A 13,007-nucleotide genomic window follows, 5' to 3' on the forward strand; every position below is an offset into this window, starting at 1 on the left:
ATGCCAAGTATCGGCATTGATACAGATACTGGTATCTGAACATCCCTAGTCCAGGTTGAATGATGCCAAGTGTGAGACTTGAGTATCATAGACACATCCCCTAGGGCAGGGGTAGCCAAACTCCGGCCCTCCAGCTGTGCTAAAACTACAAATCCCATGATGCATCTCTCTCCGGGAGTCATGTCTGTGGCTGTGAAAATCTTGCAATGCCTCATGGGAATTGTAGTTCCACCACAGCTGGAGGGCCGGAGTTTTGCTACCCCTGCCCTAGGGAGTGCAATGCTAGAAGATGGCACTTAGGTTTTACCATGAGCTCCTCTCTGCAGCATAGAGGAAGCCCCAGCCAACACCAGCAAAGAAAAAAAGGACCCTAGCCCATCATATGACTAGCCAGGACACCTGAAGTTGGGCTTCAACATTTAGGGTTATCAAATTTAGTACCTGCCACATGGGGGTTTTGGATGAATATATTACCCAGTGATCTATCCACAAGTGCAATCTACCTCTGCTTCTGTACATCAGGGGGGTGAATACCAGCAATCAATACAAACTCTCAAAAACAGTTCTATATAAAAAAAGAGTATTTATGTGTGTGTGTGTGTGTGTATTTATTTTGTATCAAATTAAATTACAGGGATACAATAAGGGGAAAATGGGAGTTAACGGGGTACCACCACAGACAGATGCTGTTTGGGCAATAATGTTCTCATATGTACAGTATGATATTGAAGGGAGTGGTGCAAACACTAGATTAAAGAAACAAACGTAAAACTAAAAAATGTTTACTGACAAAAAATGGTAAAAAAAACAGAAAAAAATGGAAAAAACAAAGGAGAAACAGGGATAACTGGGGCATTTTATAACTCACTGGGGATTGATCAGCAGGGTCTCAATTGATATATCTCCCAAAGCATTGTCTCTGGGGCGGATCGTAGGGCATACGAGATCCAATTTTGGTCCTTAGAAGGTTTAGGGGTTACATCCACCTCACGCACCTGTAGTTCTTAAATTTAAAGCAGTACACATATATTTAAAAAAATTATAATAACATGGTGCACCCAAAGGGCCCTGCATTGCATCATCAGTACTGATCGCCTATTGTCCCATTCACTGTGGGAAAGAAGTAGACTTACAGGGTTATTCACTAGAAGGTGAAGAGTTTGGAGAAGGCAGGAGAAGTGAACAATCTAGGACAACATTGCTGATTTGGAAAAATTCTCCAATTCATCTCACTTTCCAGTTCAGCTATGTTGTCCTAGATCTGTGGTGCCGAACCTTGGCACTCAAGCTGTGCCAAAACTACAAATCCCAACATGCATCTGCCTCTGGGAGTTATGTCTGTGGCTGTCAGAGCCTTGCAATGCCTCATGGGACTTGTAGTTCCATAACAGCTGGAGTGCCAAGGTTTGCCACCACTGTCCTAGATTGTTCACTTCTCCGGCCTTCTCCAAACTCTTCACCCTCTAGTGAATAACCCTGTTAGTTATCAATGCAAAAGCAGGAACTCTTATTACTAAATTTTAATGAAGCATATTAGGAAAGATTATCGTTGGCTGTATAAGGCAATGTACACTATATAACCAAAAATGTATGGAACTCTATCATCACACCTATATAAACATGTTGGACATCTAATTCCAAATCCTTGGACGTTAACATTGAGTGTCCACCCCCCCTTTCCTTTTTGTGTCTGTACCAGCCTTGGCATTATCTGAAAAGGCATTTCAAAAGATTTTGGAGTGTGTCTGTGTAAAATTGTTCCCTTTCAGTCAAAAGAGTATTTGCAAAGTCAGGTACTGATGCTTGGATAGTAGACCTAGCTTGAATCGGCATTCCAACGCATCCCAAAGATGTTCAATAAGATAAGAGCTTCCCAATCCAGATTGTCCAGGCTGTCTGTAATATCTGTCCAGTAGCTGGGTATTCCTTACTTCCTGGAATTAAAATGTCTACTACATCGGCTTGGGAGGATCACCTGAGACAGGTCGCTATACACTCCATATCTTTAAAGTTGAACAATGATCTCAGTTGGGCTTGGATTGTTTCCTCTTCCTCTGTCTGTATTCTGGTGGGAACACAGATCATGCAATTGGGAATAAAAATGGCCGATAGTTCAAGTTACCTGGTGATGTGTCTCTTGCTATTGTAAAGTTTGTTTACGTGAATTACTTTACTTTAAGCAGTGGAGAGCATCAATAATGGATTGTTTCAGTTTGATGTTGCTGATAATTAACACAACAGAGTGCAGGCTTGGGTAGGAAACCTGGAAAAGGCAGCATACTAAAGTAAATATATCATTCTGGAGCTGCACACTCAGGGGAAACAACATTCCATTTATAAAATAGAGGATGTAAAAGATTAAAAACGATAACATATTCCTAATTGCGCTTAAGAGGACATCAAGTTGACCTTTTGTAAAGCCAGTGCTATTGTTGTTCATATTTCCGGGTGTGCTTGAAGAGTGGTACCACCAGAAAGAAGATGGCTACACAAAATATGAGAAATGGGACAAAAGATCCAGCAAAAAAGATAATATGTATGTTGACATAGTTTGTGTGTACTGCTATCTCTTTGCTGATTGTTCCATTGTTCATATGGGTGGAATTCACCTTGTAAAATGAATACACACCATCCATATGGAAGACTAGAAAGAAGAGACACCATCATCGACCCCAGAAGAAGCCAGGGGGGAACAGAAGTAGCCCCCACCCACCCCTCCAGAAGGAAGGACAGTGTCAGCACCAAGCCAGAGATGATTGGAGGATATACAGCCGAGTGATACACAAATAAGATACATTTTAGTTAATACAGTAAGCTCCCAGTTTGGGGATCAGTAAACAACTCTATTTTCTGGTTGCTTGAGAGTTAATAAAAAAATGAAATTCGTACAAATATCCATTCAGAATGAAAAGAAATGTATATGTGTAATACTTACCTCACTCCAGTCTTTTGCCCATAGCACCTAGACATGGGAGACATCACACTCCTGCACTGGACTGAAGTGTCTTCTCGTGAAATTTGAGGTATTCATTGTTCCCCAGGAATCTTGGCTGAAGGACAGTGATGTCACACCCTACAATGTGGAAGACCGGGGTAAGGTAAGTATATGATCTAACTTTTTTCTTTTCCGGGACAATTTTTAAGTACTATTGTGCAGCGATTTCTACGGGTACGGGGGGCCTGTATCTACTGAGCAGACATTGACCTTGCAGGGGCTTTGACTGGTCTGCTTTAAAGGGTTACCTACAGTATGTGTGGTCTTGGACCAGGCTCAAGTAACTCATAAAATAATTTATTTTTATGTGTTTATGTATACACTGAGTGGCCAGATTATTATGACCACCCCATCAGTGGCGTCACAAGGGGGTTGCGGGGGGTGCGGCCCGCATCCGGGTGACACCATTGGAGGGGTGACACCAAAATGACTTACAGTCATTTTGGTGCCACCCCCCTCTGAAAAGTCGGGCGCTCGGTCATGGACCGAACGCCCGACAGTATCTGGAGAGAGGAGGGGACACGGCGGCATACCTCCTCTCACCAAGATGGCCGCCGGCAGGTATCAGAATACTGCCGCGCGATGACGTCATCGCGCACACGCGCGGTGACATCTCGGCGGGGTGACACTCGGACACCAATATATGTACCTACTGCTTTGTATAATAATCAAGTCATGGTAATTTAATATAATTAACAACAGACATGACAACACAGCTTTTTTCAATAAAACACATTTATTTATCACTGGCAGGCATGATAACTATAGAACAAACAGAAAAGGTTCAAATATAGATAGTTGTATTGAATACACGGCATACATGATTAAACGATGCGATTACACAGAAAGAAACACTATGCAAAAATGTTAAACTTTGAAGCAACAAAAACACAATTACAAACTTAGTTTGAAAGGTTAGTCATATAAGGATGATCACATATTATCAGTACATGTCAGCTATGAATGAATTAGAACCATAGGTAACTCAATTAATTTTCAATTGCCACCAACTAACAAAGAGTTTCCAAAGAGGTCAAATAGTCAGTGTCCAAACTGCAGGAACATTTGTCCGAAACAAAATACAAAATCATACCTTTCATAGGAGACATGGACTGACATTGTCACAAAGACCTCCAACAAGAATACAACCAGTTAAGTGAACTAAGAACTCTAGAACTGAATGCTTATTCCATGTTTGTGACCCAGAAAACATTGAAGACAAAGGGGTTGATTTACTAGCCTTATAAACACACCACGAACATGTATACACCTCTGTAGTGTGTTCCCTCCCAGCATGATCTATGGGTGGATTCTAAACACCTTTGTAGTGTGTACACACCCAGCAGGTGTGTTGTGCAAAGCCCTGCATGAATTGCAAGGTGATGTTGTGTAAATTAGCTCTATGTTGTGTTGCTTGCGTTGATGAATGCAGGAATGTAAATGCATGAGCTAACCATTTTTTTCTAAATTGTGAAACAGCATTACATATGCATCATGTGCATGATTTTTCCATATATGGCATTAGTGGAAATATGCTTTTAGAAACTTTTTGGTTGATAAATACGTTTTGCTGTGTAAAAATCACACGCACCTGGTGCATGCGTGTGTTTAGCTTAGTAAATCACCCCCAAAGGGTTAGAGTGAGAGCCTGCCAACCAGCCATTTAGAAGGAGAGGTAATCAAAGGCAGCCCCCATATTTCTCCCAGGTTGGCCAATGTGGTTTCCTCAGTTCTGAGAAGTGCCAGAAACATACTCCTGGCAATGATCAGGACTTAGGAAGCTGCTTGGACACCTTCAGAATTATAGAACAAGTCCAGTTGAATGTGACCAACTACTACTTGCAACATCATGACCTGGATAAATGAGAACTTTCACAGATATATACTTTTGTGACAGGTTTCCTTTAATCTGCCAGAGAGAACAGTCTTAAAGCAAGTGACAACATGGACAAATTGTAAAGAGTAACAGCAGTCACAAGCTAAAAGCTTACCACCAGATACTGATGGACATTTAACATGGCAATTGCTCTCAGCCTCAATGCGACCACAGAATGGAATGAGCAACTTTGTGACTCACTTTGAACAAAAATTTGCATTGTAGCTTGACAAAGCTGACATTTTTGGTAGGACTTCCATATGGAAGCTTCTATCCAAGGCTAATGTATAAAGAATAAAACCTTCAGTGAGAAGCATAAAAGCATTGCTGTTCAAGATGCAGGTGAGGAGACTTCACCACACCTGAAACATTTTTGGAAAAGGCTAGAAGCTTGGATTTTCTGCAAGACTACTTGTGTCACCACCCAGACAATTCCCAAAATATTCCTAGGGCGAATCCACCATAGGATATTGATGATGACAGCAAGCAGCTCAGCTTAAAAGCCAAGCGCTCAGCCTGGCACAGCTTACTACTGGAGTCCTTAACTAAAGTGAAACTCTAGCAAGCGTCCAAAACACTATTCTGAACAACTTTATGAATTTGCTCTTGAAAATCCACTGTTTCAAGGTCAAAACTACACATTAAACTGTATCTTCAGCCAAATATTTTCAGGTTTGAATAGAGTGGGGAAGGGTTAGAACACCAATCAGGTTTTTGTTGCCTTCTCTATAGAAAGTAAATGGAAATCTCCCAAAAATAAGGGGAAACCCCACTTCTGTCAATCAAACAGGTGTCCCAATTTGGAAAGTTCCCTTCTGCTCTTGGTCTTGTGACAACTGTAACGTTTTGAGTTCTCCCTCACTTCCCCTCCAGGTGACTATGGTCCTCAGGACAAACAGTGAGGTTGGATCTCCCTAACGGGCACACAGACAATGGTAAAAACCTGTTGAAGGGATGGAAGGGAGGTGCATGGCACCCAGGATGATTTTGTTTCCACCAAGTACTTTGAAAGTGGGGGAGTGCAGCATTTTTACACTGTGCTGGCAGCTCTTAGAAATCAAAGGGCCCCCAAAGCTATTGATTAAGAAAAACCTAAACTGGATTCTAACTCTTCCCTGTTCCCTCCAAAACTAGAAAAAGGTTTGATTGGAGTTTTACTTTTACCTTCATTTTAAAAACACCTTATAAGACCATGCCACATTTCTGTAAGTGACTGCTTTAGTTCAACATTGCTGGAGACGATGAATGCCGAATGGAGACTTGGAAGTGCAAATACTACAATTGCATTGATCATCTTCCATGGGTTGCTTTCATGTATCACATCAGAGAATAACATGCTCATGCATACGAAATACAGAACATGGCCAAACAGGAAAACAGACATAATCTTGACAGCATTGATGTGAGCCTCAATGTTCGGGCCTTGAAAACCTTTCTCGGTGCTTATCATCTCTCTGGCATGGTGCCAAAGAGATCGAATCAGCAGGTAGATGGCACCACAAGATATGACAAATGGTGGAAAGGAGCCCACAATGAACAGCATTAGCATGTTGTGAGCATTTTCTTTATAAAAAAGGTTGTTCATGGTCATGTTGGAAAAGTTCACTGTCATGTTGGCTGAAATTTGCTGTGGTAAGTAGAAGACGCACCAACCAAACGGAAGGCTGGAGACCAGAGAAACCAGGAAGCAACCCAGAATAAAGTGAGGGACTAGTCTGGAGATCCTGGTCTTCATGTAGATAAAAATGGTATGGTTGTAGGTTGTGATCTTCACACAGTAGAATGCAAACAGGAAGGTGGTTATCCAGAGGTTGGTGTTGTTTAGCAACATAACTTCTACCAAAAAGGCTGACCTCAAAATAATACTACCAAGCACCCATGGGAAAAAAAGGTAGAGAATGTAGAACAAAGACACGTGCAGCAGCAGAAAGCTTCTGGAGATGGCCAAACAGGTGAGGATTTTGTTGTAGGTTTTCTGGGATTTCAATGTCTTCCATCTCAGGAACTGAAAAGACACAATGAATATATGGAAGGCGACCCCCACAAAGCACTCTGCAAGCATCACCATTAGCAATAACTTATGGAGGGAGAATTCCATGGTATGGATCCGGATCTGTGTGCTGAGACAGAGACAGCGTCACGGCTGCAGAGCTGTGTGCCAGGATGTGTGCAGTGGTTGGGTTGTAATGGATGTTATTTACAGATCCTGTGCACATCATTCATGCAAATGTAGAAGATATGTTTAAAGCTATTCAAATCTTGAATGGAATGAACTGGCTTTTGAATTGTAATATAAAAAAACATAACTATTTCACTGTTTATTTTTCTGTAGGGCTCCCTTAAAGCAGAATCCCATACAAATATAACAAGGTCACATCAAATAGTTAAGTAGAAGATAAAAAAACAGCTTTTCTGCACCATTTACCTTCAACCTACAGGTGTCACCCGCAATACCTCTCTTTTGTCGCTAGATGTCCTCAGTCTGATGGTCAACATTATTTAACCCACTTCCTCTAAGCCCAGGCTGTCGTGGACCTGACCCCAGTCAGACTGGACGATGAAGGGAGAATCAGCCGAGTGATGGACTCATCTCTCTGTCACTCTACTTTCTCCTCCAACCAGGATGCTGCATGTCAGCATATTAACTGATTAGTTTGCTGTGCTGCTTCTTCTTCTCGCACTCCAGTTCTGCTGTACGGGGTCAGTGGTGGGTTAAAGTGACCCTTTTCCTTTTACTATGTGAGACATTGTAATAGGGTTACATTCTTGCCACTCACTCCACCCCAAGCATATGGCCACCTGTTCTCCTGCCACTTTATTCAGCCATCGGTGATATACTCAGTACTTCCTGCTACTTGTGAGCATGTGCCTCACTCCTCTTTACCATAATGACAACACTGGTACCTCATCATAAGGGATGAGATATGAGTTCAGATTGAGTTCGATTTGAGCTTTGTACAGTATGTCTGCAGTTCACCGATTGAGCAAACTAAGTGGCCAGATTCGGCCTGTTCACCCGTGCACCGAATCTCTGACTGCTGCAGCCATTTACTGGTAACATTACTACTGCCAATATATGTGACAGCTTCCCCCACAGACCCCGGCCTGATCCATAGCAACTAGGTTGGTTGACATTCAGCAGCCAGTGGGGATCTGTCAATTTTGGCAAGAGTACTACAAGAGAGGATCGTCAGGATGGGTTGTTGGGTTAAAGTTGGTGGGTCAGCGAGGCTGAAAATGGAGCTACATTGCTGGACAACGTCAATGATGTTGAATTCACATCATGGAGTGGTGACTACTTCACAACACACACAGGGACCATGGGGAACAGACGTAGCCCCCCCTCCAGAAAGAAGGACAGTGTCAGCACCAATTCAGAGATGATTGGAGGATCTACAGCCGAGCGATACACAAATAAGGTACATAGGTTCATAGTTAAGGTTCTTGCATGTATTTTTAAGCATGACAGCAGAAAAAGACTGTGTGGTCCATCAAGTTGACCCTTTATTGAACCTTTTTGTCTGGGTATAGAGCCATGCTTATCTCAAGCAGCAGGTTTGAATTCACTTACTGTACGTTCCTCAAATGTTGCCATTCAACCAACAGTGACACATTTGCAAGATGTAAATACAGCTCTGGCAGAATGCAACTATCGGAAAAAATAACAAGCTGGACAGCACACGTGATAGTTCCAATAGAAAGAAGCAATCCATGCAAATTAAATACTTTTCTTAATTTACATGTGTGATGCGAACGAGTTCTCTATTTCACATTCAGCATATCCTGATCATTACACACAACCTACTGCAAGACTCTGAGAAGGGAGATCTCGTCTCATACTATGGATTCCTTATTGAAGAGTATATTTACAGCTGTGCTGTTGGCTGAGTGCTTTGTGGGAATCCAAATAAATTCCTTTATTGTGGCCGTTTTCTTGAGGAAATTTAAGGTGCAGAAATCCCTGGAAGCCTGCGAAAAAATCATCACCTGTCTGGGGGTCTTCAGAAGCTTCCGCATGCTCCACAGTTTAACATATTATTTCCTTGAAATGTATTTTCCCTGGTTGATCCGATTACCTGCTTTTCTCTCAGCAAGTTTACTGATAGGTTTGTTTTTTAACCTTGCCAATCTCTGGATCACCACTGTACTGTGTGTATTTTACTGTGTAAAGATTACAAACTTCAGCCATAAATTATTCATCTTCCTGAAGCCCAGGATCTCCAGACTAGCCCCTTGGTTATTGGTGGCATCTCTTCTGATATCTCTGCTTTTCAGCCTTCCAGCTGGTTGGCGTATTGTGAATGTACAGCAACAAAACTCAACAGTTGGTGCCATGAACAATAGGACCATGCACGATGTTTTGATGCTAAATGGCCAAAACCGACTGACAATGTTCCTTGTGCCATCCTCATTACCATTCATGATATTTTGTGTTGCAGTCAGTCTGTTAATTCGATCTCTTTTGATGCATAGCATACAGATGAAAAGCAGTGGCACGGGCTTTGGAAACCCAGACTTAGAGGTCCATCTCAACGTTGTAAAGAGTATGGTCCTCTTCTTGTTCTGTCAAATGTTGTATTATATAAGTGCGTGTTTTACTGCATCTGAATCAATGCCTAGAGATGGTCCCTGGAAAGTTTCCATTAGCATTGTAACAAATGCTTCTCCGTTAATTCATTCAGTCTTTATCATAGCCAGCAATTCAAAACTAAAAGAGACATGGCTGGAAATGTGGCATGGTCTTACAAAGATGTGCTAAGACATCAAAGTTCTAACAATGTGAATAGATCACTAGAAGAGTTGTTTTAAGAGTCAGGTCACCCCTACTCTAAGGGCTTGTTCACACCAAATGCGGTGGGTTCCAGAACGGAAGCTGCTGGAACGCACTGCGATCCCTTACGAAACTTCCTTTTGCGTTCTGGGGCGTGGCGGTGCATTGAATTCAATGGCACCGCTTCCACTACCGCCCCCCGCAGTGTGATCGGACGCATGGCAAAACATTGCCGGCCATTCCACTGCAAAAGCAAACAATAGAGCAAGCCCTAGAGTTAGAACGCAGGGGGGAAGTTGCGTGAGGGATCGTGGTGCGTTCCAGCAGCTACCGTTCTGGAACACAACACATTCAGAGTGAACAAGCCCTAATATCTCTCAACTCCTCTATCTACATCTAGCTGCTCCAGCCATCATTAAGGGACTTTACTTTGAAACTGGTGGAACCAAAGTGCCTTCTTTGGCTCCACAGCAGTGGTGGTGGTGTGGAGAAGACCAAGAAACCTGCTGCTGTTGAAGCCCTTGAGTGATGTTAAAAACTAGTTGGTAGGTCAACCAACAACATCAACCCATAACAAAAATGTGAGTGTTGACTGGATGAAGCCTTTAATAATTCTTCAAAATGTCCTTTTTCTGTTTTTTGTCTTTGCAGCATATTTGTTGCAGACATTAAAACTTAAAGGAGAACTATGAGGGAGGGGGGGGGGAGTGCTTCTCACTCACCTCATAGTTCTAGCCGACCTGTGACAATGAGACTGTCACAGGTCGGCTCAGTAGATCGGGAGGTGAGCGAACACATGCCGGTGTTCGCTCACTTCTCGATCCTGTCACGGCTCTCTGCAGTGACAGGGGAGGGGATGGATTCCCCCCTCCCCGCTCCGATCCGCCATCGCTGACTGGTGGAACGGACGGGGGAGGGGGCGGGTACAGCTGGCTCTGCCTCTAGATAGGCAGAGCCAGCGGTCAGTCACTCAGCTGAGCGGATCTCGACATCGATGTCGGGATCCGCTCCGTCTGCGGCGTCTCAATATATAGGGAGCTGTAGCTCGCGGTATTCTGAGCTTAGGGTGACGGGAGGACGGTAGTTTGTGCTCTCCCGTTACCCTAAGGAGAACTATGGGGAAAAGCCCTGACCCCATAGTTCTCCTTTAACAACGTACAGCACTGTTTATCCATACACAAACTATGAATGGCTAATAATGTTTTAAGAAACAATATTGCTTAATGTTAATAAAGAAAATTATATTATATATTTATTCTAGACCTTTTCCAGAAGCGCAGATTATTTGTTATATAATTATCTGATTACCTTTGGAAATCGACACATATTTTTGTTTTTTTAATGTTGGAGCAAATTGCACTTTTTTCCCCTTCCTAATGGATCCACTGAATGTTCTATGGAGGCAATGTTTTTGGGTTGAACTTGATTATCATTTTTTCAACCTATGTACCTATTAGCTCCTTTTTCATATTGTTAAAATAATAGTTTTCCTTATTTCTGTAATTTTATATCTAGTGAAATAACAATGATAATGGTGACTATGCCATTTCCAAACAATCTGTATAACATAGTGTACTTTGTCCTTCAATTAAAGTGTGAAGTTTAATCCTTTATAACCTGTTGTGATCACTGTTACAATGCTCTAAATGTAGGATTATGGGGAGCAGCTATAAAATATGTAAGACACCTACAATACATGCAAAAGTAACTTTAAATTGACTCTAAACTCAGCAGTTAAACGTTCCATTTTTACTAGTACAGATTTTACTATCACCTGGACATGACTTCCTTTCACCTTTACAACCACTGCTGCCATTTATATGACAATTACGCTTAGTGACACTAAACTCTTAAACATACATTCAGGAACCTAAACTCTGAACAGCAATGTATCTTATTTGTGTATCACTCGGCTGTAGATCCTCCAATCATCTCTGAATTGGTGCTGACACTGTCCTTCCTTCTGGATCCGTGTGTCTTATACCTCTGTGGTGTATCGCTTCTCCTGGTGTGCGCCTGCTGCACCCTTGCTGCACCTCTTGCTCACAGTCTCCTGTTCTACTATTCACTGAGTCCCAGTGCTGTTCTTTCTTTCAATTCCCACTGCATTTCGGTCAGATGTGTCTGCAATGGTGTGTTGGGGGGACGCAACCTGGGAGCTGTCCTGCAGCACAATAACCTCACCTTCAGATGCTCTGGGGAAGACCAGGATCTCCTTAGACCCTGCAGCTCTGGGTGACCCATGTTTACTGTGCAGACACTTTGTTCCCAGTCCCCTTTGATTAGAGTACCCAGTCCCCTGTGATCAGAGCCGGCCTTAGGCCTTTAGGCGCCCTGTGCGAAAAAAGCTTTACAGCGCCCCTCAGTGACCACACCCTTCAGTGGCCACACCCCCATAACCACACCCATTTTCCCCAATATCCGCACCATTTAAAGACTCCCACTTTGTTAAGAAACATATTAAAAAGTATGATAAAAATAAAACTTTTATTCAGAGGTGTTAAACTTGTCGGCACAATATTAGTATTCTTATCACATAAAACAACAGAAGGCAAACAATAAATGTCAAACTAAAATAGAGACTATAAAAATAAAGTGTCAGGGAGTCATGCCGATCCCTTTTTTCAAGTAAGTGCATCGAGAAAAGTAAAAATAAGAAACAGAAAATAAAACCCGGACTACGTGTTAAATGAATGAATTACTATTTGCCCGAATATACTAAAAATGTATTTGAGCAAATAATAATTTGTTTGAGAATGTGCAGTGGCCATGTTGGCCACCGGCGCGTTCTGTGAATGCGTGCCACCATCTTGGAGGCACATGACACCATGCGTGCGTGGCGTCAGGTGACGTCACACACCGATAAAGGCGCTGCCATCTTGGTGCATAAACTAGATATACACCAAGATGGCGGCGCCCAACACGTGTGGTGTCATATGACGCCGTGCGCCCTGCCTCCAGAACATGGCAAAGGCTGAATCCAAAATAGCATAAAAATGTGTTTTGTTTGATAAAATATTAGAGGTCTAAACCGACCCCTGACATTTACCTTTTAAAATAGAAAATAACTATGTTACTAGTACTATGTGTCCCCAGTTATTTACAAACACTGGATTGATCAGATGATCACTCCAGTGTTTGTCCTTCTCACACAGAGAATTGGTAAATATCACTGATATTTACCGATCCCCCGCCCGTCCACGCACAGAGCCGCTGTCATCCTGAAACTGACAGGATGACTGCGGCTTCTCTCCTCCTCACCGCTCGGCCATCCTGAAAGCTGCGGCTTCTCTCCTCCTCCCCGCTCGGCCATCCTGAAAGCTGCGGCTTCTCTCCTCCTCACCGCTCGGCCATCCTGAAAGCTG

At 42.7% G+C, this 13,007-nt stretch overlaps 2 protein-coding genes across 2 annotated transcripts; one reads left to right on the plus strand and one right to left on the minus strand.

Annotated features, from left to right (window-relative positions):
- Positions 1–6,042: 6,042 nt before the first annotated feature.
- Positions 6,043–6,969, minus strand: LOC108796912 (taste receptor type 2 member 40-like). The gene has a single exon (XM_018568468.1). It carries the CDS (start codon positions 6,967–6,969, stop codon positions 6,043–6,045), a length of 927 nt encoding a protein of 308 aa, XP_018423970.1.
- Positions 6,970–8,712: 1,743 nt separating this feature from the next.
- On the plus strand, positions 8,713–9,630 carry LOC108796913 (taste receptor type 2 member 40-like). Its single transcript, XM_018568469.1, has one exon. The coding sequence runs from the start codon at positions 8,713–8,715 to the stop codon at positions 9,628–9,630; it is 918 nt and encodes a 305-aa protein (XP_018423971.1).
- The last annotated feature ends 3,377 nt before the right edge of the window (positions 9,631–13,007 follow it).

Source organism: Nanorana parkeri, unplaced genomic scaffold, assembly GCF_000935625.1.
Source record: "Nanorana parkeri isolate BGI_ZX_2015 unplaced genomic scaffold, ASM93562v1 scaffold1192, whole genome shotgun sequence".
Taxonomy (NCBI): domain Eukaryota; kingdom Metazoa; phylum Chordata; class Amphibia; order Anura; family Dicroglossidae; genus Nanorana; species Nanorana parkeri.

Coding starts and splice junctions, on each gene's coding strand:
- LOC108796912 (XM_018568468.1), bottom strand. CDS start 6,969: ATGGAATTCTCCCTCCATAAGTTATTGCTAATGGTGATGCTTGCAGAG.
- LOC108796913 (XM_018568469.1), top strand. CDS start 8,713: ATGGATTCCTTATTGAAGAGTATATTTACAGCTGTGCTGTTGGCTGAG.